Here is a 27,224-nt window from a genome sequence, read left to right on the forward strand (position 1 = left end):
TGCAGATCTTTTGAAAAATCTGCATAGAGTGAAGGAACATAGTGCATAAAATTCAAATTCAAAATACAGAAATTCACTCTCTTCAATCTCACATTTTAGCCATTTCATGCCATAGAAAAACAGCATATTTTAATACCCAGATGATGTACTAGAACCACCAAAAAGGAATGTTAATGAATTAATGACATCCGCATCAATGTCTGAATACATTTGGCTAAAAAGTGAATTTTATTTCCTATAAACAAAGTAATAGGTGGGTTTTCATTCAACTTGAGTGCAAGTGCAATTTGTAGCCCTACTTAGTGATGCATAACTTTGGGTTTTCTAGAGTCAACTCAGACTCTTGCCATTATAAAGGGATTTATCAGAGAAGGCCATATGAAAAATATCACTACAACGGCACATTGACATCTTACGAACACCGCTAGGTTACATCCTTCTCTCTTCTATCCTGTTACTATCCAAGATTGACTAATGCAATGCTGTTCTTCATGGGATTCTTCCCTGTAGTCTGATGAAGTTGCATTGTATCCAGAACTCAGCTGCTGGTGGTACATACCAGAAGATGGGAACACATAACTCCCACTCTCAAATGCTTATATAAAACATTACATTCTATGGTTTGCACCTCTTTACCTTTCTGCTTTTATTTACACTTGTCTTCACACTCTTACACCCACCTGAATTCTGTCCCACCCTACAGGTTACGCACATTAGGAGATGTCTGGGCTTTCAGTTGGCAGAGGCAAAGCTCTGGAACATTATCACTCTACATCTCTGTGTTTGTGCCTCTCTCCCTTCATTTAAAAGCTGAAACCCCACCCAGATAGCTTTTTCTCATACTTAGTCCATGATCTATTATTTTGTGATGACACAGATGTAAATTGCTTTTTAGCTCTACCTAATCACTTATTTCTGTGTCTTCAATGTTCTTTTCTTTTATCATTTTTAATCTATTTTCTGTATTTTAATCTTCTTTGTACAGTGTCCTTGGGTATCTTGAAATACACTTCCTCTTATCCATCCCTTAACATAGTTTACAGCACAATCCCAACTAGGATGTTTTGCCAAATAACAGCACCAAGCTAGGAAGCAATAAACTGTTTTCATATACATCATACTGCTTCTGTTGAGTGCAGCATTAGGCTATAGCCTACTGGCTAGCCTAGGTAGTTAGTTCCATGACAAAATGGCTCTTGTTAACATTTGGGTTGTCCACTCCTGCACTAGATAGTAAAATACATAATGTGAGAAAAGAGTGCAAAGCATAAGTTGTCAGAAGTGTAGTGTACACTGCCCGAATTGAGAAACAGGGTGGATTTCAACTGGTGTGGCCACTGCAGTTGATATCTGAGGCTGTCTCTGAAGAGTCAACATCCAGGGAACTGTGCCATATGGCACCATATGGGTTATGAACATTATAGTCATGCTGCACCCCAACAACCAATTTCATCAGCAGAAGACACATATTAAAAAAACACACATCCAAATACACAAGAAAGTCTGAAGTTCTAATCATTAAAACAAAAAAAAACGAAAACAGACTCTAGTTCATGCAGTCGCAAAGTAGGAGTCAGACATGCCCCCTGAGGGTCATTTTGAAGCCAGAGAAAGTTCGACTTTCTTACGTCCTCGTGTGCTTTTGGCTCTCAGTCCGTCTCTTCCTCACTCGCCTTCTAGTCTCATATGCACATCATTAGTTGGCCACGTCAGTCAAATAGCTCAGTGTCATTGGCTATAATGGACTTGAGGACAGGATGCCCCGTGGCGTCGATTTCAGCCCATCAAACATGGCCTGCTCAATTTCTTCTCTTGTACACAGTGGATATCAACCAAATAAGTCTGTGCGATTTGTGTTTGTGTATATATTAAAGGTCAGCGTTCTGCAAGAGCTCCTCTGTAAGTGCCCTGAGTGTTAGTGGATAGATGGATGGATGGATGGCTGGCAGGAAATAAAAGAAGAAGGACACTTTATAAAAAAAAAGTGACTAAACACTTTCTGCACTAGAACAAGGCTTTCAAAGACCCACACGGCTGTGAAGGTCCAGCAAAGACATTCTCCTCTGAAGCAGCATCTGAGTTTGGACCTTGTCATCCTTTCTCTGGCCCCAGTAGTGTTCCTCTGAACAGCAGCACGCGCAAACAAGACATTTCCATTAGCCGCTAACCCCCCTCCACCAACCCAAATCCTTGAAGGAGAACCTGCTAACACTTCATGCTCAGCATGTTCACATCCCAGCATGCCTTGCTCCACATTAGCACACTCAGTTTGCCCTGTTGCTGGGCTAGAAGAACGTGTGACATTGCAAGGTCAGTAACTCTGGCTTCAAAACTTCTCCACCAAACCCTCCTCCTCCAGACTCCCACTGAGCCACCTGTGCCTCCAGAGGCTCGGGACAGGGTTGCGAGTTGTTGGTGGGTCCAGCCCGGGCAGCAGGTGCTCCAGCGCTGACCTTCCACTTCATGAGATCGGCTCCAGTGACATTCGGATCAAACGCTCCCTCGACCCGCCTCTCCGCTACCAAGCCAGCTATAATGCCAAGCATGTCCAATCAGTTTAGCATCAAAATACCGACAGCACCCCTCCCGCATTCTCTCTCTTTCTCTCCTTTCCTCCTCAAGGCAGCAGAAGAGGACTGGAGGTTTATGATGGCCTTCATGTCCCCAGAAATGTGACTGTAGCAAAGTGACCACACAGTGGCCCACTAAGGTTTACAAGTTTGCAAATGCACAATCTTAATGTCGTCCACATCAGAAACAATTTATCATTAATTGATATAATAACAATAACAGTATGCTATGTTTAATGTAACAATGCATTTTGAAAGTAGTAATTGACACATTTGCCAAATTTGCCATTTCAGACATATTTACATTATTTACTGCTACATTTTTGCTAAATTTTATTTATTCATTTAGCAGTCACCAATTTTTTCCCCACTCTCTTTTTATCTGATAGCCTGAAAAATGTTGATAAAAATTCTCAATTAGAGATGCACAATATGGACATAAAACAGACATGTGGAATGTGATAAAGTTATGAATATTGAGATGACAATATGATAAGTGAACAATGAATTATGATGACAGTATGAAGTTAATGATACATTCACTGTCCATATGTACATACCGTAAAAATTGCATAACACTTTGCAATAGCTCTGCATAAGATAAGATAAGATAAGATAATCCTTTATTAGTCCCACAGCGGGGAAATTCACAGTATTACAGCAGCAGCAGAGTAACAGGAGTAAGGCATGCAGCAGAACATTAATCGCCCTTTTCATAACTGTGACTGGCTTTATGCTGCTAACCAGGTTAACTTAGCAACAGTTTTCTAGACAGTGTTACAGCACTGCCTTGGGCCTCTCAATGACACCACATGAAAAGTGTCAAGGGTCAAGATTTTGATTCCATAATTAGTTTTTATTTAAAATATTAACTAAATATTTGTCTGTTTTTAAAAATATATATTTGGCTTAAAGAGCACAAACAGTTAAACAGAGTGGGAGGGACCTCAGATGATCTTTAACTGCATCAGAAAGCCGTAATCTGGTAACCAAAGGGTTTAAGCTCTGCACAGTCCCAGCAATCTGTACATAAAAATGGTCAGCAACCCGAACCTCACAGCTCTCTGCCCTCAGACACAAAATCAGTATTTAAAGAAGTTCAACTCAGAGCTTCATGTGTAGAAAATCAGCGTGCAGTGTGAGAGGGCTCTGTGTGTGTCGTAAACCGGAGCATCCTGTTGTCTCTGGCAGGAGAGACCTCATGCATACTGCACTCAAATGACTTCAGCTCAGGATTCAGTCCAAACAACACTCTGAGCCCCTCATCCATTTCAAACACACGCACGCATGCGTACATGCATGCCCACGTATACACATGCATTACAATGATTTTTCAAGAGTGGCAGTGTGGTCAGTGCTGTTTTTAGCCACAGATAGGGGAGCAGGACCTCCAGGCACAGCTGCTGATCAGAGCTGTATGTGTGCAGTGGTGTGGAAGAAAACAAAAATCAATAAATAAAAAAAACAAACTTGTCTGGTCTTTAAACTGGACATGTGGCATCACTGAACTTCTGGTAACCAAATAATTAAAAAAGCATTGTCTCAAATTAACAACACTTAAAAGTAAAAAAAAAAACATTTTTAGTACATTTATATTTTTTGGAATCATCACACTTCTTGTATTGAAACTCTGCAAGTATTGTACTGTATTCTATTGTAGCACTACTCTCAACTCAGTATTAGATTGTTGCTGCAAACAAAACAGCTCACTCTATAGAGAGGAAAATATTCATAAAGGGCCCATATTCTGCATTTTTCTTGTGTTGTATTTTTCTCTTGAGGTTTGCTTATAACATTTGTGTGGTTTTATGTACCAAAAATAACCACAATTCATTTTTTATTTTACTCAAACTTTTACTCAAAGTTAAAGAGGTAGTTTTGTTACTATTCTTGAGCTCTGTTGAGATTGGCTGCCCTGTATTAAAAGAAGCACTGAAATACTCCTTAAAACTTCCATACGAATGGGTGGAGCTGAACTGCTACAAGCTAAATAGGTGGATGTTTGCGCTGATTCTTGTGAAATCACAAAAACAACTAATCCAAAACAGGCTGTTTTTGCAGTTTCCCCATATTGACTGTATGGGCTGGAAAATGACCAGTATGTCTTAAAACTTTAACAACACTTATTTTATTTATTTGAACAAACGGAGGGAGATTCAATGATGTGGGCCTTTTAACTTCAATGTAAGGTACTGTAATGATATTTTCTTAGACTGTTTCTACTGGAATAAAAATGATTTTAAAATTTGAGTCATACAAACAACATCTTGCCTTTGTGATTTCTCTTGGTGGTGTTTGTCAGTGTGTTTCAGAGCGGGTTCATGCTCATTACTGCAGAGGCTTTGGATAAAAGTCAATGGAAACAGACTTTGATACATCCTAATTTGCAAGTATTTTGCATTATTCACAGAGCTTGTAACTCAGATAGCAGATGGCAGGACATCACGAAGTAACAGAAACACACAAACATCAGTGAATATTCATAAAAAAATCCTCATCTATACAGAGAAAAAGAACCTTGAAACGTCTATTCTAAATAGTAGGAGTGCTTGAGAACATTTTTATACAATGACATATTTACAGAGCGATTTAGAAAGAGCGATAGAGAGAAACAGGGAATGAGCAAATAGAGAGTGAGATAAAAAGTGAAAAGGAAAGAATGAAAGAAAGTGAGAAAGAGCAAGAGAGCATCAGAGACATAGTATAGAGAGAGAGGGACTGACAGAGAGAGAGAGAGAGAGAGAGAGAGAGAGAACAGGGAGAGAGAGAGAGAGAGAGAGAGAGAGAGAGAGAACAGGGAGAGAGACAGAGACAGTGAGAGACAAAAAATGATAAAGATAAACAGAGAGAAAAGCTAGAGAGAAAGGTCAAGTGAAAGAGAGGAAAAAAAAGAGAAAGAGCAAGAGAAAGAGTGAGAGGAGTGTGCAGGACAAGACGAGTGAGAGAAAAACAAAAGACAGAGAGGAGGAGAGTGAGAGAAAGGGCAAGGGAGGGAATGATAGAGAGAGAGAGAACTGTAGAATTACACATGGTACTGTTCTCCCTCTCTCTGGACGCTTTATGCAGCAGCTCATTGTGTTGGTGTGGTGAGATTAAAAGCTCAGTTATCAAACGCTTCAGTCTCTCTCTCAACACCAGCTCCCCTCACCAAACCACCGCGGACAGCTCTGTCACACTCCGCCACTGCCATCCTTTCCCTCCATTCTAGGGCTTTTCTCTCCTTTTTGCCTTTCTCCTTTTCTCTCTCTCTCTCTCTCTCTCTCTCTCAATTTGCTCCCAATGTTCCTGATATATTAATTTTGCAGTGGCAGCCCACTCTAGCAGAAATATTGCCACTGCTGCTTAAGAATTTTATGAAATATCATAAAATTGCAAATACAAAACTCTGCAATGGTCTTTTAATTTGAAATGATGGATATAGCAAGTGGAGACACATGGTGACACCCAACCTGCCCTTCCTCTGTCCATGCACCTGATGAGAGCAATAGAAAAAAGGGGGTGAAACACTAGAGGAAACACTGCACTCCCTTATCTCAGGCCCAGACTCTCTGCTCTTTCTGGCAGTCACTCCTCTAACTGGCACACTTTATCAAAGGGGGAATCCTTGGACTGGACAGGGTGGAATAGCTACATGCACCCACACACAAACACACACACACACATGCACAAATGTGTGCTGTTGTATAGATCAAGGGTTGCCAACCTTTTTAACAGTGGAGACTACCCCAGCTGCTGGTGGTGGGGTGATGATCATGATTAGCCTAAGTAGGCCCACCAACCAATCAGTATAAAAGGCTACCTCAAAAAATATATAAGGATTTTCATGCATGACTTTATACTGGCTGCATTTTAGAGAAGCACTGTACACTGTACACTGAAATAAAGGTTCTGTGAAGGTACATGTTTCATTCATCAAGGTGCAAACAATGTAAATGTTCAAAAGTACAGCAGTGGTTTTAAAGTCTAATTGTGAACCTTAAATAAGTTTTCAAGATGAAAAGTACACACACACACACACACACACACACACATAAAAATGGAACAGTAAAATAAAAAGCCTGGAGACAATATCATTTCAATGGATTATGGTACAATTATGTTCCTGACTAAACGTACTGAGATGCACCATTGAGGGTCCCACCCCAGTAAGAGGGGCACAGCCCCAGGGGCAGTTTACTAACTTTTTTTCTGAAAGAGTATGCTATGGGAGGATAAATCAGCAGATATTTGGTGACTTGGTGATTCTGCTGTATATCTTTATAGATTTACAGATCAACTCATCACAAACCCTATATTTTCACAAAAATAACCTTATAAGGGGAGGAAAAAAATTCTTAACTTTTTATCACAGTTAAGATTCAAGAGTTTTATTGTCATATGCACAGGCAGTTACACTGCACAATGAAATTCTTACTTTGCTGTTCCTCCATTCACCAAACATAATCTTAAGAGAATAAAAAAAAGAAAATATAAGAATAACTCTAAAAACAGTAGTAAAAATTAAAAGTGAAAATGTACAGTATATGCAAAGCACATCAAGTAACAGATGTAATGTTCTGTGCAAGTAATAGATGTAAACAGTAAACAGTATTGCTCTGTGCAAGTAGTAGATGTAAACAGTATTGTTCTAACAGTAGCAGTACAGTGTAGGTAAGGCGCAGTTATTGCGTGCAAGGTTAAACCAGTTCAGAATGGGAGGCGGGAAGAGGTAGTAAGTGAGGTATTCACCAGCCTGATGGCCTGTTGGTCAGTCTTGTAACCCTGGACTTCACACTCCTATAACATCTGCCTGAAGGCAAGAGTGTGAAGAGTCTGTGCTGGGGGTGTGTACTGTCACTGATGATGCTGTGGGCCCTCCTGATGCCCCTGACATGATAAATGTCCTGTAGTGAGGGGAAGGCTGCTCCTGAGATGGACTTTTGATCCCACGCTGGAGAGCCTTTCTATCCTGAGCAGTGCAGTTTCCATACCGCACCGTGATGGAGCTGGTAAGAACACTCTCGATCGTACTCCAGTAGAAGGTGCTGAGAATTTTGGCTGGCATGCCAAATTTCCTCAGTCTTCTCAGAAAGTATAGTCGCTGCTGGGACTTCCTGATGACGAGGTGTGTGTTGTGAGACCAGGCGAGACCCTCACTGATGTGGATGCCGAGGAATTTGAAGGTTAATATAAAGAGGTTTTAACGTGATTCATTTTGGTGTTTCTATTGCTCCATTAATCATGAAAATTTCACACAATGTAAGACAAGCAGAGTTTATGGAAAAAGAATAATAATAGTAATAATAAAGCACATCACTACAAGAGGATTAAATGAGTGGGATTTGTCTTTATTCCCAAGATACACCGGTCACTAATACTGTCAGAAATATTTAAATATGTGATACTGTTTTCCTCCAATTAGTTTCCCATTTAATATGTGGAATAACTGCAAATCAACATATTAAACATTCCTTTTGTTTAAAAACATTAAAAAAACAAGGTGTGGACAGACACAAACACCCTCACACACACATGCAGCAGCTATTACAATGTGTACAGCCACTACCACGTCACCTGACACAGGCGAATGAGGAAAGGTCGCACACTACATGAATCGTTTAAGGTCATTTTACATGAGGACATTCTGACCTTATGTACCACTCTGTAACACTTCCTAACTAGAATCCATCTGTGTGGTCATAGCATATCCACTCTGCTTCCCCTGCCTGGAGCCACTCAAATAAAAATCAAGCAAACACATAAATCCTGACCTCTAAATGCCAACACAAAGTTAACAAAAACTAACTTCATTTGGATATGTGAGTATCTGAGTTGAAGAGCAGTGGGCTATGAAGTGTAATGTGAAGTCAGCGTTTACATATATGTGTCCCATATGTTTTATATATGTAAACCTAGACTTAATAATGTCACAGCATGGTACAGTCAGAAATCCACTAATTTACCAGACAAAACCGTCTAGTACAAGTTATTAAGTTTTCAGTGCCAGAAAAAAGCAGAAAACATATATTAAACAAAAAATTACACAGAAACCTCAAAAACTGAATCTTCTATATCAGTATTTAGTGTGCTCAAACTTTGGCTTTATTACAGCTTCCATTAATTTCTGGAGGTTTGCTTTCAGTTTTTGATATACTTCCTATTTTTCCACACCTCCAAAGTTCAGTCTTAGAAGTTGGTTGCATTTTTCTGCCTCCCATGATGTTGAGGTCTGGGGTTGAAGGGGTCTGGGGTGGGCAGTCCACTGTTTTGAACATCAACAGTTTAGTTTGATTTACAATTTTTTTCTTTTTTCTCCTGTTTTTTTCACTTCTTTTCCTTTGACTTTCCCCTTTCTAATGCAAATGAGTTATAATATATCTATTCTCTACCAAAAAAGGCTAACTTGTACTTAATAGCATTTTACATTTACATTATTTAGCTCTTATCCAGAGCGACTCACAAGAAGTGCTTTGTCTATCTAAAGTGTATTTGCTAGTTACCAATAGGTTAGAGAGAAAGCTAGTCCTGAGCTCAGATACTGCTAGAAACAAGAAGGCACTGTTGATACACAGAACAGTGCATTACGATAAAATGTAATATATAAGAGCAATACATTACATTACATTCAGTTCTTAATACATGTCCATTTTGACTGGACATGAATGAAATCATTGGTGGTCTCTGACTTTTGCACAGTATGTAAATATCTACATGTAATAATAATATTATGTATACGTAAGAACACAGTAAGAATTTTCTAAGACCACCCTAAACCTAACTCTAACCTAAGTAACCAAAAAGAAATGGTTTAAACCTTTTAGTTAAAAAATGAAACATGAAGGTTTTGTAAAAAGCTCTTCAAACGGTAAGGACTATTTAGTTGCTCTTGACTACAGGTTAATCTTGTTTTTCTCTTGAATTTCATTTTTCTCACAAGGTCCACTTATGACATTTCATGGTTTTATTAAATCAAAAAACTGTCCTTATTAATTTTACATGACCATTTCCAACCCTAGACCTTCAAAATGAACAGGCTCTTTGTTACTATGTGCTTAAGACCAGTAAATGTAAATGAGCTCTGTCTGCCTTGTTTAGAAAGCAGTTCGAGCTGAAACAGTATAAATGAACAGGGTATAAAGGTGAAAATTGTATGTATTATAGTTTAAACTAATATTATCTAACATATTTTGGAAAATATTTTCGATGTCAAGTCAAAAACATCTATGCATTGTACTGCAGAGATATCTACTGAAGTTAGCATGCTACCCAGCTAGCCCCAGCCTGTCCTGTCTGATAATACCACTTTATACCTCAAGAAGTGACAGTGGGTCACTATCATCTGGTAAAATCCAGTAAATGCAACAATGGTTGAAGCTCTGGGCAAGCAACCATTACCACAACTGCTACCTGCTCCTGGCAAGAAACCACATTTTGCAGAAAAGAAAAGAAGCGACATAAACAAAATCAAAATGAGAGTTAACACTGGCATTGCTTTCCACCAACGCTTCTTCTAGACTGGTACGTAAACAGCTGCAAATTCTAACACTGGCTATTTAGTAATAGCAATTTAGCAAGGAGTGAAGAGGTAAGAGGAAGGACTGTACATTCTCCAAAAAAGCAAGGATAAATAGTTTTTCCATGACAGTTTTCCCTTTAAGCCTTAATCTAAATGGCAGCACACTCTATAAATACACACAGCAAAAAAACACTCCACATAGAATTGCCTGCATTTAGAAAAATGATAAATCACATACGACTTTCCTATTATTTCTATTTCAGAGGCACATGTATGACATGAAAGCAAGCTGCTTTCAATTAGGTGGCAGATTTTTACAAGGTTCGCCATACATTTCAAAGGCTCTCGCTAATCACAAAGAGCTGCAGCTCTTCAGCATTGCTCCCAGTGTTTGGGATGTGTCCACAGGGGGACTGGGTTTGAGACTACCTCAGATGAGATCACCACTCTCCTTGCCTACCTTCACTGTTGTGGACAGATGTATGGAATGCGCTAATTAGCACAGACACCGAAGGCGGCTGAGGGTGAGCTTTTCAGCATATTACCAAATAGCTGATGAAAATGAACTTCAAAATCCAATTAGCTCAGGCTCCTTTGGTGGCCATGACCCCAGAAAAGACAGACTGCAGACCTCTGGCTTGAGAATAGGACATAAACTAAAGGCAGGCATGTACTGTAATGTATTTGGGGAGGGAAAAAAAAAAAACATAAAGACATAACAAATGGTCACTGAATGGTTGTTCCTTCCACTGGGCTTGCCTTTAAAGAGCAGCTTAAATAAATAAGAGTATTAAAATAGCTGGAGTGCGGAACGATGATGAATCGGAGCGAGGGAGGAGAGGCCCAGGCCCTGTAATCAACTTGTTGGCGTTTGCAAGGCCCCTTTGACCGGCCGGCCAACAGGAAGCTGTGAGGGAGTGTGCGGACAGTGGCCAGGGCCAATTAAAACGGGGGAGCGTGGAACATGTCGTAGCTAACGAGCTCCCTTCCCTTGACCTTTGGCCTCTCGGAGACCCCCGCTCCAGGAAACATAAGAAGCCAACGGCTGCTACCGCAGCCCCCCCTGAGTGTCCCCCACCACATGACCACAAGGTCTACAAACACATGCCTGGCTCTCTGGAGCTCAACCACATGGTTATTGCAGGCCTATGACTCTGCTATGCTAGCAACTCCAAACAATGAGTAAAAATATGCCCAAGCTTATTGATTTGACTCCATTTCCCTGTAATTTATGGGGTTAACTCAGGCCTACTTGCAGTACCAGCCCTACGACAATTCTCTCCAAGCACTCTGTAGGATAAATAAGCTCTAAATTAATTGGCAGAATTTATGAAGCTGTGAGATGATTATTCAGAGGCACAGGGGCCTAAGCACCACTATTAAGTTAGGCAGGCATTTGGCTTTGGGCATAACTACTGCTTATTTAAGCAAAGCAATGTCAATAAAGAGTGATTAATTGAAGGCAAACGGCACACCTGGAGCAAGAGATGAGTGAGCTTGGCTGGCCAGAGATCCTGAGACTGAGCCAGCACCGCCGCTGTGGGTTTGGACCGTCCAGGGCTTGCTGTTCCAGGCCCAATAGCCTGTTCTAATGAAACAACAAAGACAAAGCCAGCAATCGTTTCTCCCCCGCCCAGTACAGAATTGGTCCTGTCATTTGGGCTCTCCAAACATGGACCATATGTGAGTTCAGCGCTGGCAATCAGAACCCATTATGGAGCAGGCGGCTGAGTTCATCAGGAAAAAATTAGCCAGCCGCTCAGCTGCGCTCTCTCATTGGTCGGTCACATGGAGCGCTCCGTTTGAGGGCACCCCAGACATTCCTGTGGATAATCTTTTCCATTCCTCCGCTCGGCGCGGTGAGAAGAGCCTGAATCGCAGGACAAGGCCTGCATTGTGAGGGCCTTCAAAAAGCCCTGTTTTTCATGTGCTCCCTCTCGCTCACTTCATAGAACACTTTTCCAAAAAAACTTTTTTTCTCCCATCTCCTCCCCACTCATCTCTCATTCGTAGTCTTTAGAAAAAGGAATAACAAAAATGATGGCCTTTGAAATGATCTGGGGAGACGGGAGCCTGGAGATGCTGCATTTCTCACGGTCTCTTTCCAGCGAGGTTTAGCTTTTTCGCGTGAAAATCCAAAACAATATAAAACCGCTGCGGCCACATCAGTGAGTGCAGGGAAGTTCAGGAGATCAGCTGCAGATCACTCGCCCCCACAGGCAGCCTCAGCCTGCCCACAACCACTACGGCGCCCTGCAGCCAGCGAGTGTACGGCCTCTCGCTCTGGATGCGGCCAAGAAGATTTACAGCAACACATTCCCTAATTAGAAACATGGCTATTACTCCTTCTATAAACATGCGACTCCAGCTAGGATCGCTCAAACACTGCTGCAGTGTTTCCAGTCACCATCTCCCCACAACAAACCAGCCCATGCCATGCAGCGCTTTTAAGGCCACTTTTCCACATGGGCCTTTAGTGGGTTGTGGAAAACACAATAAAAAGACAGAACTAATTTTTGGGAAAATTCACCGATTTCCCGAAACACTCAAAGAGCACTTCCATTCACTCTGCGAAACCTAGGAGGCATAAACACTAAGTTTCTAACAGTAATAACAGAATAACCGCTGGAGAGCAAATGGCTTAGAATAATTCAACAAAGTCAAACAAGGCTTCAAAATAAGCCTGTAAAAGCAGCCTACTGCTCCATGAGCTCCATAAAGCATGCTGGCTGGCACTAATTGCTACGGAAACCCACTCAGGGCCAGGACAGTAAAAATGCAGCCAATCAATCATGCTGGCTCTGATGGCTCGACAAAGAAGGGCAGCAAAGCACATGTGCCTCTGAGACATTGTTCCAACACGCCTGCCTTACAAGTATTTGCAAAAGAGACAAGACAAGATAGCATCGCTGATACAGGACTATGCCTATGAGAAGTTTAAGAGGTAAATTTCTTAAGTTATTATTTGGACTTTCAAACAATTAAGACATGATGTGTGATGCTCTTAACTCAGAAAATGCCTTAAAAGTGTTAAGTGTGTTAAAAAAATAAGTGATGTTAATAAATCATTGTGTTTATGTGTAAACACTTAGCAGCACTGCTTATTAACATTATAAACTGCGTCCTGGATCGTTTTATAACTATACGTATAAGAATTATTATAGTACGTTGCAGTACAAGAACTCTATAAGAACTCCTTTGATGCTAGTTTACAGGAGTCACTGTATTAGAGACAAATCATTCCAAAAGATCTGAACATTAAGCACCAAAAATGTGCCATAATTAACACCCCATAAAAGAATCACTAAGCACGCATATGGACCTGCATGCTGATATTCTGATGTTGAATCAGTTCATATGCACTGTTCAAACAAAGCAAAAAACACTAAGAAAACTGCCATGAATTATTTTGTGACTTCAGAAAACTAAATATTCTGAAATGTCATGCCTGAAAATATTCATAATTAAGGAATTTGCTAATGAGCCCTGATGATTTCAAAAATAAGAGCATATAAAGGAAACATTTGTTGTGCCACAATAAACCAAAATGTCACAATTAGTGGCCATTCAGTTATAAGCATTATTTACTGTCCCAATATTGCATGTCAGCTTTATTGAAAAATGCACTTTGTTATGGGTTGCTTTAGTCCCTAAACAGCGAATGCATAAAGCTGCCATTAACACAAATTATCAATGACCAGACTGACAAGGCTCAAGCTATAACATTAATGTGGATAATTTTCTATTAAATGCACAATGATTTTGAGATAATACATCTTGGCAGAAAAAAGCCAGAAGGTTAAAGTTGTTATGTATTTCACAAACACACAGGGTTGGGATAGCTACTGAGAAATTAGTAGTTAGCTATTTTGTAGCTACTTTCCCAAAAGTTGTAGCTAGCTACAATTTAGCTACTTTTCCAGAAAGAGTAGTGCGCTACTTTCAAAGCGCGATTGTCAGAACGTTTGTGAATCTGGAGCCTCAGGCACCATTTAAGGTATAACGGGTCAATTCGAAAGAGAAGCTGGAGGATGAGTAGCGACTTCAACCTCATAAAAAGTCAAACATTGAGAGACATGTTCACGAAGATTTTCACATTTTCACAAGAAACTCACGGAGACATTTCCTGACATGCGAGAAAAGTGGCTACAGCTGAGCTAAAGGTTAAAGCAGAGCAAAGCAAGTCTGAGTTTGTGTTTATATGTCTAGCCTGTATCAGCACATACTGAGATATACTTACAGCCAAGACCGTAAAATGGACATAAAATGTTGTGCCTCTGAAGGTGGTTTCATTATTGCTGAAAGGACAAAACAACTCTTCTTAACATTTCGGTTATGACCCCTGAGTTAAGCTCTCTAGTTAGAGGTGAACAGCGCGTGGGGTGAGCGTGTGTCCGTTTGTTCGAGTTGTCCGTGGCTCAGCCAGGATTACACAATCCCCACGAGCCCAGGGAACGACCGCGCTCTGTGGTTCAGATTTTGCACAAACTGACTGAAGCTTTTAGTGAAATTGTAGCGAAAAGTTTCGCTAAAGCTACACAAAAATTTGTAGGTGCTACAGCTACTAGCTACTAAAATTTGTAACTAACTACAAAAGTAGCGTGCTACTCCCCTATCCCTGCAAACGCACAACAGCTTTCTGAAGAACCAAGCGCAGTACACATATCTGTATGAAGCACCGTTCTGTACATGCCACAAGGTCAAGATTGGTATGTGAAGTTATGTTCCAGTGTCTGTAAAGTGCTGGGCCTGAAAGGACAGCAGTGAGATGATGAAAGGAGAAGACACACTAATGGCAATGTGTTAACAGGTCTTTCAGCAAGACTACCCGGACCAACACAACAAACTGTAAATGATATGGAGCAGACCTTTACAATTGCTCAGTTCAATCTGAAGAAAGAATATGTACTGTATGTGTACATGTGTGGGAAGATCTGCCAAGCAAGACCAGACACATTAGATACCAGAGAAAGCGAAGGAAACCTGTGGTAGTCTAACAATAGCAATGAGACTCAATGACAGACGCTGATCTACTGCATTGTGAGTGGGTAGGTGCAGTGTTGTGTGTGTGTACTCTGGACTGTAGACACACTAGACTCTTACAAGTAAGGGTTCTTCAGAGCGATATCAAAGAAGAATCACTTTAGGTTCCCTAAAGAACCCTCCAATGTATCATTCATGATCACATAATGTAAAAGTTTCACATAATGCAAAGGTTCCACAGCAATTAAAAGGGGCATTCCAGCCTAGAGCAGTTGAAAGCATTGTATCCCTCATTGGTTTGAAGAAATTCACAACAATTTTATATTGCGTTCATCAGAGTTTCCTACTACAATACCCAGCATTCTTATGGTACTTGACCAATCCATTCTGATAGCCTAGTCACTGGTCTAGAGGCTATTAAATATGTATTGCACAAACAATAATGGTGTGACTAGCATAAATAATATAGCACTAACCCAATCAAACAAAACATTTTCAAAGAATAATGAAGTTGAAGAATTAGCCAGTTCATGGAAAAACAGCCCTAAAAATCTTGTAATCTTTCAAAATCTACTTTTACCCTTAAGATACATAATCATCACAGGATTTTTCTACACTTTAAACCTGAAAATCTCACTTTTTAACACAAAGGTTCTGTTCTTTAGACACTGCTGTAAATGTCAATTAGCCACATCTGCAATAGATGTAGTGATGCTTATATTTTTCATTTTGGCCTCTTCAGAGATTTTTCTTAGGACCGTAAGTACCATACGGTACATGAGAACTAAGTTAGGGAGCCTTATTTTTAAGAGTGTACACTGTGGAACAAAAGCCAGACTGAATTTCAATGCAGTAGGTAGGATACAGTGCTGGCTTTGTGTGCTGGGAGCTGTAGCTGGTGCTGCTGAGTGATGAGGTGCTGTTACCTGTGGACAGTCTGCGCTGATGGAGAGGGCACATGCCGCTGAAACAGGAGCATGCCTCCCCTGAACGGCCTCTCTGAGGGGGCGGCGCCAGAGAGCACTGGGGCTTCAGGAACCCTGCAAGAAGAAAAAGGACAAACATTTAAAGTAAAAGCATTAAAACTTAGCAGAACCAGTGATTACAGCAGTTTACATGTGTGTTATATGGGCTTGATTTGATGGGAAATACGAGGGGATGCCATCCCTTTAATAAAAAAAACAGATAAAAACTATCCAGTCTTTTAAAGTGAATCCCCCCCTCTCCCCTTGTAGATCACTTAGATCTTTTTTTCATCTCTTTTATCATTCCATCCATATGTGAGATTTACACAGTAAGGGAGTTCTTCATATAAAAAAATATAGGATCTGCAGCTGCACCTGCAGCCGAGGTGGTTATGTAAAATTGCATACTTTTGCTTTCATTGGTTTTGCTGTCGAGTGGTAAAGCACACACATCTGCTGTCAAGGTTGCCAGATTCATGAGTGAAAAGATTGAAGATACAACTGCAGGATAACATTTTAAAGTTTCTGGGGGATGGCTTTCAAGCAAACGTTGGGCTGGAGATATTTGCGGGACCTGGTAACCATGCCTGCTGTAGTCAGTGCTAAAACTACAGCGAGATCTGATAACCAGCCTTAGAGAGATGTTTGAAGTTAATACCACTGAATATTAAAACTTTTTCTAAAAATTGTTGGTAATAGCTTTATGTTAGATGGTCCTGTTATGGGAATGAAAGGCAGATTAAAGTTATAACAGGTCAAGAGGCACCAATACATTATCTAGCATTGATAGCATTGGTAGGATGTATGATGTCTATGTTAGAGAGCTGAGAATTTTGACAGAAAGTGCGAAATAAGTAACGGTCTGATAGGGGATGTGATGCAAACTGATAAGAGTAGAGTTAATAAGTTTCAAAGCCTGTGGTTGAAACATTTTGCAAGTATTTTCAAAAACACTAAAGACATGTAATAAAATGAATAATACAATGTTATAAGAACATAGTCTGTTCCATGTAAATACAAGCCAAATCATAGGCTAATCACAATATAAGATGACTAATCGCTAAAGCCCCTCATAATGCTGCATTTATGCAGCATTAAAATATTTTGAATATTTAGTATTTAGAAACATTTGTCCTTATTGTACTACAAAGTATGTCACATAACTAAAAACAGTAGTAGCAACCACCTTAAAACCTTTTTTTCTATACATTTGTTCATTTTATAGATAACAATGCCATAATATGCCATAAACCACACCTAAAAGTATTTGGGAGTTTGAAAGTCCTTCGACAATGTTAAGTGGAGGCTGTAAGTTTCCATTACTTGCTAGCTCCAGTCTAAAACTAAAGAAGCAAACCTTCACTTAACATATCTTGACTGATCAACTACAATTCGTGTAACGATGGAAATGTAACTTGTGGCCAATTCATCACTGTACAAATTCTATTCAGTAAAATGAAATAAGAAAAACAGGAGAAACAGGAGACCATGACAGCTGACTGATTTAGCCTGAAGCAACAGGTCTGTCACCTCAAACCATGGCTTGCCTTTTAAACCTCAAAACAGATCATTTAGAGGAGCAATGACCCATTGTCTCCTCCTGCCCTACTCCTCCTGACTTTCTGTGCCACAGAGAGGCCGACTTGACCCCTCACATTTTCAGCTCCATTCCGTTTCATATGACCCAAAGCCCTGAACAGTGAAGCAGCCCCCAGGCCTTACAAACGCAGCCCGTCCAGGGCATGAGGGCTAAGCAAGGAGGCCAAGGGTGAGCTGGGTGGCGGGTGACTCTGCACTGGTAAAATGCCAGATGAGACAGGCATGCCTGCAGGGGCTACAAAGGGACGCCATGCTGTGGATTTCCGGAGTCTTAGGTCATTCTCCACACTGAGGTCATTTATCTGACACAGTGGGTTAACTGATACCATTTGAGCCATGAGATGGCTTGTGAAACAATGCTGCACGATGAAACGATCTCATTTTGGACTGCAATAATTTATAAGTAAACAGACATTGTCTACAGCATGCAAGACATTCAGAAAGACATCACAACAGCCAATCAGAATGCACCTTGCTGAACTGCACAATCTCTTGAAGGAATCAACAATGTGGTCTAAAAGTGGTACAGGAAGCTAGTGACTAAAGGAAACTGGAGATGTAGTTGTTTGGCCTGGTGGATAATATGATGATTATCTAAATCAAACATTTTGTATATAATAATTATTTCTATCAATATTGGTTGATAAGATTTTTGGCCATTTCGAGCAGCACTGTTCTGAAATATGCACGCTCTGCAGAATGATGCCCATAACTATACATAATTTAAAAGCCTCATTTGTTGCTATGTTATATAACAGTCGATGTAGAACTTTAAGTTCTGCGTTATATAAGTTAACTTTTCTATATGGTTACCCACAACACTGCGTAATTGCATGATGTTGCAATAACATTTAAAAAATTTAATTCAACCCAATCTGTCTTTGAGGAATTGTGAAAAAAGGAAAAGAAACACAGTAAAATAGAGAGAAAATAAAAGAGAAAGACTCTGATCCTGCTCCAGATTCTGACTTTGTGGTCCATACTTTCGCAGTAGTTTACTTTCTCTAGTCAGCTAAGGATGCATTGTGACTCAGAGCCAGTGAGGGAGAGGATGAAGGAGTTCATGCGATATGAGCGCATCGGAAGATCTATTTTAAAAAATCCCCTTTTATTCATTTCCTCATGTAGACCTTTAGGAGTGGAGCAAACATGAAGAGCGAAGGGCAGAGACATCCCCTCGCTTCAGTCCCTGCTCAATAAAGCGCCTTCACATCCACCATGAAAAACATGTCATTCCAGATGAGCTCAGCCAATGACATTTAAAACAGGCACAGGGATATTGAATTAGTTCCCCGTGATAAGCCGTCTGGGAAGCTGAAGCTGTGGTCAGGGGCTGAGGCCTATGAGACGGAAGCATGGGGGGTGGGGTGAGGGGGGGGCTGTCTATAATGTGTTCCGCAGTCCTCTGATTAAAATTACAAAACCTGCAAATGCCAGAGACAGACAGCGAGTTTTGACTCCAGACTACAAGGTAATCTGGAGAAGATCAGAGTGAGAGAAAAAGAGACTTAAAAATACGTTTACTGACACAAAAACTTTACATTCTAAATAATTATTCATTAAAAAGCTTTCTTTGCATCAAAAAGACAGGTTTATATTAAGTAACATAACCACAAACACATCTCTTCCAGTACCAAATACCTAGAGATGGGCCGATCAGTATTGATTGCCAATCGTCTTTCAGCACGATTAGCTGATACCCGATCCTGATCGAGGGCTGGATGCCACATTTAAAGGTGCAGAAACGATTCTCAGCAACAAATATCAAATACACCCATTCCTTCAGGGCTCTTTCAGAAACTGGGCCCCCAAATTCACAGAAGTACACTGCCAAGGCAAGCAGCACGTTTTTAGATCTTAATGGCCATAAAACCATTGGCAAATGGTGCATATACAAATATCATGATATAACATTTGAGTGAACAACAACACATATTGTAACTTGTTAGCTAGGTTATAGGTTAGCAATCTGCTTACCGGTTGCTAACACAAACATTAGCAAATGAGACAAAACAACACTGACCTACTGATTCTGTGAAACAGCAAAAGTAAGTTAATGTTACCCATCTATCAAGCAGAAACAGGTGACACATTCACTTCATGTATGGTGTAGTGGGTAACTGCTGCATTCTACACTGTAGACTGGGGTTCAATCCCTGCCTGGGTAAGCACCCTATGCTGTACCAATAAGAGTCCTTAGCCAAGACTCCTAATACTACCTTTACCTACCTATGTAAAATGATTAAAATTGTAAGTCGCTCTGGATAAGAGTGTCTGCCAATGCTATAAGCTTCAACAGATGTGGGCCTACACTGGAAAAAAGTAATGATCAATTGAAGCATGTACATAATTAATCACCCCACATTAATAATATATCTTACATTTTACATAAGATTCTGTCTTTCTGGTTTCATAGGTGGCAATAATCTAGTTGATGCATCATAATTTGTTTCAAGCACACTTTACTTGCTCAGTGTTACGACAATATAACTTACTTTACCAAATCACTGTAAGTAGTTATTGAGATCAATGTCTGAAAGATAAATCTGAGGTTCACAGGGTGAAGAACAAAGCTGGAAGTAAAAGCTAATGTATTCTGTGATAGAAATCTAAATGAAAATTTAGACAGGGATCCAACAAGGAAAAAAAAAAATCCAACAGGGAAAGGTTCGCAGGGGCTCAGTCTGATCACTGGTCATTCTCCTCCATTAGCTTTATTCCAAAATCCCTGATGGAGCGAATCACCTCTGTCCCAGAGCAGTAGATTCCCCAATGCGGAAACCAGCAAAGGGCGGACAATGACACATGCTCATTCGCTCTGAGCGATGTCACTGAACATTAGCACATGAGCTAAGGCTTCCAGTCAAGTTTGGCTTTTCCAAAAACAAGGCTAATGCGACTGGACAGCGAACGTTGGCAAAAACATGCTTAACAGCCCAGAAAGAGGAAGGTTTTTATCTTTTTTTGCAGTAATGGTCAAGTGGGCTCAGTTATGGGAGTTGATTTGAGGTGTTCATCACAAATTATGGACTATGAGCTGATTACATGGTGACAAAGCACAAGAGAAAGAATAAGGAATTGCATGCTGTATATTTACTCACTGCTCAACTGCAAATAATCTTTTCTAATTCTATGAAACTCTTGCTGCACTTTATTTAAAGGAAACATCTGTAAGCTGCATATATGTGTATGGAAAAAGAGTTTCAATCGGAGCAGCTTCATCTCTGAAGGATGCGAGATTGTCCCCATGTCTCTTTATCTCAGGCAGTCCTGATGAGCTGATAAGATTAAGAAGTGTCTTCTTTAACTGTCCCTCAGGAGCGTGGCTAAGCGCAAACCACTGATTAAAGATGAGTTTAATATTTCTCTGCCCATTAAGTTTGATCTCATTCATTTTAACAATGATGCCGTCAGGCTTTAGGGGACAAGCCTTCACAGCCCAAACCAGCATCCAATCAGCATTAATTTCTGCGATAATCTGAGGATCTAGAGAGGAGAGCAAGTCCACTGTGGACCCCCTCATTAAGATACTGCTCTAATGAAGCACAGGCTTCACTGCTATTCTCCTGGTGAAAGTCAACGCTCAGATTTCTCACAGCATTAAAAAATAACGGCCTACTCTCTGCAAATACAATATACCCTTTAAGCAGCAAAGCAAATGAAACCGTGCTAAAAGATATTAAGTCATTAAAATGCTGGTTTACGGCACGGTGTTAATGAGAACATAGGCTTTGTTGGACCAGAGGGATCATATGAGGCTGCAAGGTCTTCTTTATGAGCCACAGGGACCTTGACTCAATTGAAAGTTTACAGATGCTATTATGAATCAGGGCAAAAGGTCAGCATTGTAATGTGGACAAGGGGCATCGCTAAAGAGCTGCTTCACTCTCCGTTGTGTTACCATGGAGATCATGGTCAAGGTCAAAACTGAACGTAGAAGAGTGTTCTGAGCATTATGGGATACCTTAAGTGATACAGTTAGCGGCTAGTTGTTAATGCACTCTCCCTCCAAGCCTGCCTCTTTTCTCTGGAATGTTTCTTATGGTTGTTCTTTATCAGCAGAGGTTCCGGTGCTTAAAGCACAGAGTGGCTTTTGTGCCAATGCTTCATTTATTGTAGAATATCAAAATATTGAGCTGAGTTTTGTTTGGCTATGGCCTAGGGGTGGGGAATATTTAGCTATAACATTGTTGTCATGACAACATTGTTGGCATTACAAAATGGTACATATCAGTAGTATATTAAGGATAACATGAGCACTTCTAGAAAACTGAACTACATAAAGTAATGTGTGAAAGTCTAGGCACCTAAATTATTTAAAACCTTTTAAATATGTTGTTGTTTGTAAAATCACTATACATCATTAGATCAAACACAAATAAACAAAAATGCAATAAAATGTGACAAGAATTTAGTTTTTTTGGTTGCAGACTCCATGCTTCCAGCCAGCACATAGATTTAATAAATTCCATCACTATCACACTTGATTTAACATAACAGTGTGGATGATTACAAACCACACTGGCCTTCCTCAGGAAGAGGTTTGGAAATGGTTAAATGAACACATTGACATAAAAAAACACTACTTATTGTATTAATATTTGTATTTATTGTAATTTTAACATTTTTCAGAGCAAATAAATACTCACTGATCAGACAAATAGTTAAGAAAATACATTTTCTCCAGTGTCTAAAACTTTTGCACCATACTGTATATCATAAAAAAACCAACTTCAGCCCATTTATTGAAAGCCTGTATACAACAAAAATCAGTGTATAGTAACTGCAAAAACTGCATAGCAGATATGGGGACTCGAGTCAGCTAACTAACTCATGACTCAACTCAGACTTAAGACTTGTGAAATTTCAGCCTAAGAAAAAAAACACAAACCAAACAGGTTGAAAAAGAACCGCCGTTCTTAAAGCTGCACTTTGTACGATTTTTGTTTTATTTTAAAGAAGTAGCATTACTAAGTCATCAGAAAAAAACACAGTAAAATACGGTGAGCGGGAAGGTCCAGCTATCAAATATATTAACTCACTCACTATCCTTTGAAGACATGTCCTTCACCAGGTTTTGACTGAGCTCTCTTTGAATGCTCTTTCAATGCGCTGGCAATTATCAGATCCATGTCTGAAGCACAGCCGTCATCATGAAACTTTTTATGCAGACTGCGTGCAACTACACTTTACCACCAGAGAGGTCTTCAAATTTTAATGCAGCTTCTAAACTAAGTTTTATTTTTGCTTTGTTATGGTCATGATGCAATGTTTTTTTGCCCCACAGCTTGCAGTAGAAGTGCTGAAGTGCTAACAGTAAATGGATTATTCAATGGAAAGAGGAGAAAAAAACTTGAAATGACTGGCTAGTATTAGTTTGGATAGAAAGTATGGCAGCTAGTGCAAAGCTAAGTCAGCTGAAGTTGTCAGCTTATCTAGCAGAAGTTTTACTAAGTTACAGATCACAATCCCCTCAAAACTTACTAAAACTTGGGCTGGGATTAGGCATTATGTTAGCTAGCTAACCCGCCATTTAATTTGTTTTCCTCCTTCCTGCATTTACTGCATGTAGCTCTTTTGTTCTGTCATTCAGTTTATTTGAAGCTGTGTTGAACCTGACAGGCTTTTAATAGGGTTTACTTTTGTGCAATGCAACACCTGTAGCTAAAGATGTCAGGCCACATGCCATTGCTTAGTTTAGTAATTTATTGTTACCAATTGTTTGATCATTTTTTTCCCTTGCAATCCCTCTTAAATAGTTTATTGCAAGTTTTTTATAAACAATGTAATTATTACTTAAAGTTCTATAGTCTTTGTTATATGTGGGAAATTCATTCCAACCTGTTTGCAAACCTCAGAAAAAAATTATACACTGTGCTACATGCTGTCTATCATGAAAAAGCCCTCAAATATTGTTATATATTTGCCCTGCCGCCCTCCCTTTCCATGGCCAGTGACCTTCAACACACCCTTAATGTGGAAGCTTAAAGTCAGTTGCGCTGGTCTTGTGAAATGGCTTTGAGCGCCATGAGTCATTCGGACAGGCCATGCTACCATCCCGTCCGCCCTTGAGAGGCCTGTTGTGTTGTCTGTAGGTTTTTTCTGTTCATTAATGAGTCTGTTTCATCCTTAAATGTGGAAAAGTGCGGCATAGCAGCCTCTTTCTAATGTAGAGGTTAAGGGGAGTATGTCTAAACTGCTGGTGAACTGACGAAGCAATTATCCTTTCAGAACACATCCTCTCCCTGTGCTGCGTTCCAGACCTGCTCCAGTTAAAGCACATCAGCTCATTCTCTTGCGAGCTGTGAGCAAATTCGGCTCTGGCATCCTAACTGAACCTCAGATGTTTGCTTTTCACTTAAAGAAGTAATCAGGGGGAGCAGCCTCTCATTAAATTCAATTACCGCGCTGACAGTTATTCTACACTGAACAGCCTCAACCTCTCCCGAGCCTTAATCAAAGCCCATCAGAGCTGACAGCACCGACTTTGTTGGGTCTCCTGGATAAACCCCATCGGTGCAGGCTGCCCTGTCTCTGAGAATCAAACGCTCTTTCTGTCACACTTCGCTATTCAAGCGCTTTTTCCATTTAGACGCGACTGATCAGCATGAAGGAAATCAAACCTTCCGTCACTCTGTGCTCTATCAGCAAACTGTCCGTTTCTACAAACTAGGCCCCGTTTCTACCCCAATCCCTCGCTCTCTTCTCCTCTGTTTTACTTTAACAGTTTTCTGCATAATTCGATTGTAAAGATGTAAATTAAGTCTTTCAGAGTGGTTTGATGTGAAATGTGCTCATTGTGGATAAACTTCTTTACAATAGTGGTGATAGGAACCGGGGCCAGGATGTCTACAAACATACAATACAAACATAGCAATTTTATTTGCTGTACAAAACCAACAGCGAACCTACACATGTCTTTATATTTTATACACACACACACACACACATACACACTTTTTTTAAATAAGATACTGCTTTGCTTACATGAACCTCCCCACTTAGAATGGGTTCAAAATGCTATATGCTATATACAAAAATATTGTAAAACAATGTCTCAGGCAATATCTCATAAGCATTTTGTGGAGGTTTTAGAGGCATTATATTCTAAAGACATCTGGCTCCTGTCATGATCACTGTAAACAATTCTGACTCAGCACGTTCCTCTAGAACAGAACATTTCACAACACCCACTCTAAATAACCCCACATATTAACCAGAATCAACCAGAAATAAAAAGCACTAGTTTTTAACATAAGTTCAGCCCATTGAGCATTTCCATTTTTTTAAGGAAAAAGATGCCTATAATAGCCACCAATGGGCAGCTGCTTCAGCATCTGCCCCCTGCCTTCCATTCTAAGTTTGTTTCAAGGCCACAGGTTTCATGCTTGTTCACTGAGCACAGGGAAATGTGCCAATTCATTACTATCTGTGGCAATCAACTATCCGCTATAGAAGTGGTTAAAAATGCTGAAGTACTCCTTTAAAAATGAAGAACATTAAGGGGCATTGTCAAATAATCAAGAAAAAGGTGAGCATAAAGAGATGGCTTAAAAATGTTCTTTCCGAATCTCTCACTCCACCTCTCTTTTCATCTAAGTGCTCTCCACAGGGGTTAGAACATTAGGCTGCTCTGAAATTCCACCCTGAACAGGACCCACTGCTGAGAGCACAGGTGCTCCCAAGCAGCCAATCAAAAAGCACGACAGGTCACACTCAGGAGGCCCCACGCTGAGCTCTTGCATATTACCTATCAAGCCGAAGGCCGCACGCGGACCAGGCTGGTATAGCCAGGCCCTGCACCTAAATTCCACAGTGCACTGAGGGAGTTAAGCCAGCCGTAACCACCAACACTGCTTCCTGTCTGTGCTTCCTCAGGGCCGGGCCTGTGCAGGCTGCTGCTGCTGCTGCAGTACAGCCCAAGCCACATGGTGCATGCTGACATACAGCTGTGCTTAACAGCAGGCACCTGTGGCTACAAAGCCAGCCGCTGCACACTTCTATCAGACACTGGCTGCAGGACAAAGGTTTCCTGTCCAGACTAACTTGTGCTTGAGTATGTGTTTCAAAGTCATGTGTAAATAAACTCTATCCAACCTTTCGAACGACTGTTAGTTCTGCGCTGAACGTTTGAAGTGGAAAGAAATAGTTCAGCAAAAAAATTCTCACAATTTTCTTCATATCCCAAATGATGTTTTTCTTAGGTTTTTCCCTGGAAACACAAGACTAACGTAATGAACATGTAATGAAATCATATACGCCAACAATCAGCATCACAGACAATAGTACAAGGATTTTGGCACAATGATAATTCAAGTGTAAAGTGTAGACATTTTGAAGGCTTTGTGATGCAATGTAATAGTACACTGGAATGCTTGCTTGCTGTTAGGACCCAACGGTCATTTTTCAGAATTTCTTACACTGTTTTTACCAAACTCATTAATTGACAAACAAAGCCATTCCCAATAGACTGACGTAAAATGGTTTCTTGTAGGGAACTTCTGGAGTCATGGTGAAGAAACCAGGTGCATTTTATTTACTATACAAAACGATAAGCGAACCTACGTCTTCTGAGTGTTAATGTGTAATGTCATTGATGGTAAAAGCTGTAAATCTTATATTATATATAATAATGCCCTGCATGTGCCTCTCTGACATGAATACAATATTTATATGAGATAAGGGTTTTGGTCAAAAACATATGCACATGTTTTTAACCAAATAAATACAAACACACACACACACACACACACACACACACACACACACACACACACACTAAATATAAATTGTTGCTGTCGGAACAAAACCTCAATTTTTTTCGGTTTGTGATATAATTTGAAAGGGCCTGTTGTCCTTTATGTTGTATGTAAGTTTCATGATGAATGGACAAAAAGAAATGGTTCAAAATGACCTGAAAAATGTCCATTCCATAGACGTACATTAAAAGTGAAGTATATTTTTTCCTTCTCCTGTAAAGTTATCATTTTGGCATTATATATATATATATATATATATATATATATATATATATATATATATATATATATATATATAAACCCTTATCTCAAATCTGTTGTATAGCACTGACTCAGGTATCAAGCAACATACATATAACTTTTTTGTGAAATAAATTCCTTTGAGGGAGCTTTTACGTTTTAGGCGCCTGGTTTCTATCAGCAGCACTGTGAACAATTCTGACTCAGAAAAGTTTTTCAAGAAGGAAGCATTTCACATCCAACTCAATTACTGAATTATACAGAAACTTAAAAACAAATAGAGGATTTCTACAAATAAAGATCATTTTGTACTGCTCCTTTCTGAAGATCAGGCTGGTAGTGTGTTGTTTAGGAGGCTATGCATGGGTGTGAGAGTGGGTTGTGCCACTAATGGCCATGTTCTGTGGCTGTTGTAGTGGTTGTTTCATATTATATCTATTCTTCTTCGACATGGCACGTGGCATCAGACTTGGCAGTTGCCCAGGCGTGGCATTTAAAACCGCTAGACCGCAGTGCAGTCAGAGACAGCGACTAAGATCTTCAAACTGATGTTTATTTTCACTCTGTTTGTAAGTCGAAAGCTTCAGAGTGATCGCTGTTCTACAAGCAGGAC

The 27,224-nt window shown here is 40.1% G+C and overlaps 1 protein-coding gene across 5 annotated transcripts in view; it reads right to left on the reverse strand.

Annotated features, from left to right (window-relative positions):
* Positions 1-27,224, reverse strand: part of rxraa (retinoid X receptor, alpha a) — a 173,441-nt gene that overhangs the window by 109,617 nt on the left and 36,600 nt on the right. For all 5 annotated transcript variants that reach the window (XM_017715533.2, XM_037546207.1, XM_017715542.2 and 2 more), the window contains exon 2: positions 15,975-16,088. In XM_017715533.2, coding sequence (XP_017571022.1) covers positions 15,975-16,088 — 114 coding nt within the window. The remainder of the gene's footprint in view (positions 1-15,974; positions 16,089-27,224) is intronic.

Source organism: Pygocentrus nattereri, chromosome 16 (genome assembly GCF_015220715.1).
Source record: "Pygocentrus nattereri isolate fPygNat1 chromosome 16, fPygNat1.pri, whole genome shotgun sequence".
In the NCBI taxonomy this organism is placed as follows: Eukaryota; Metazoa; Chordata; class Actinopteri; order Characiformes; family Serrasalmidae; genus Pygocentrus; species Pygocentrus nattereri.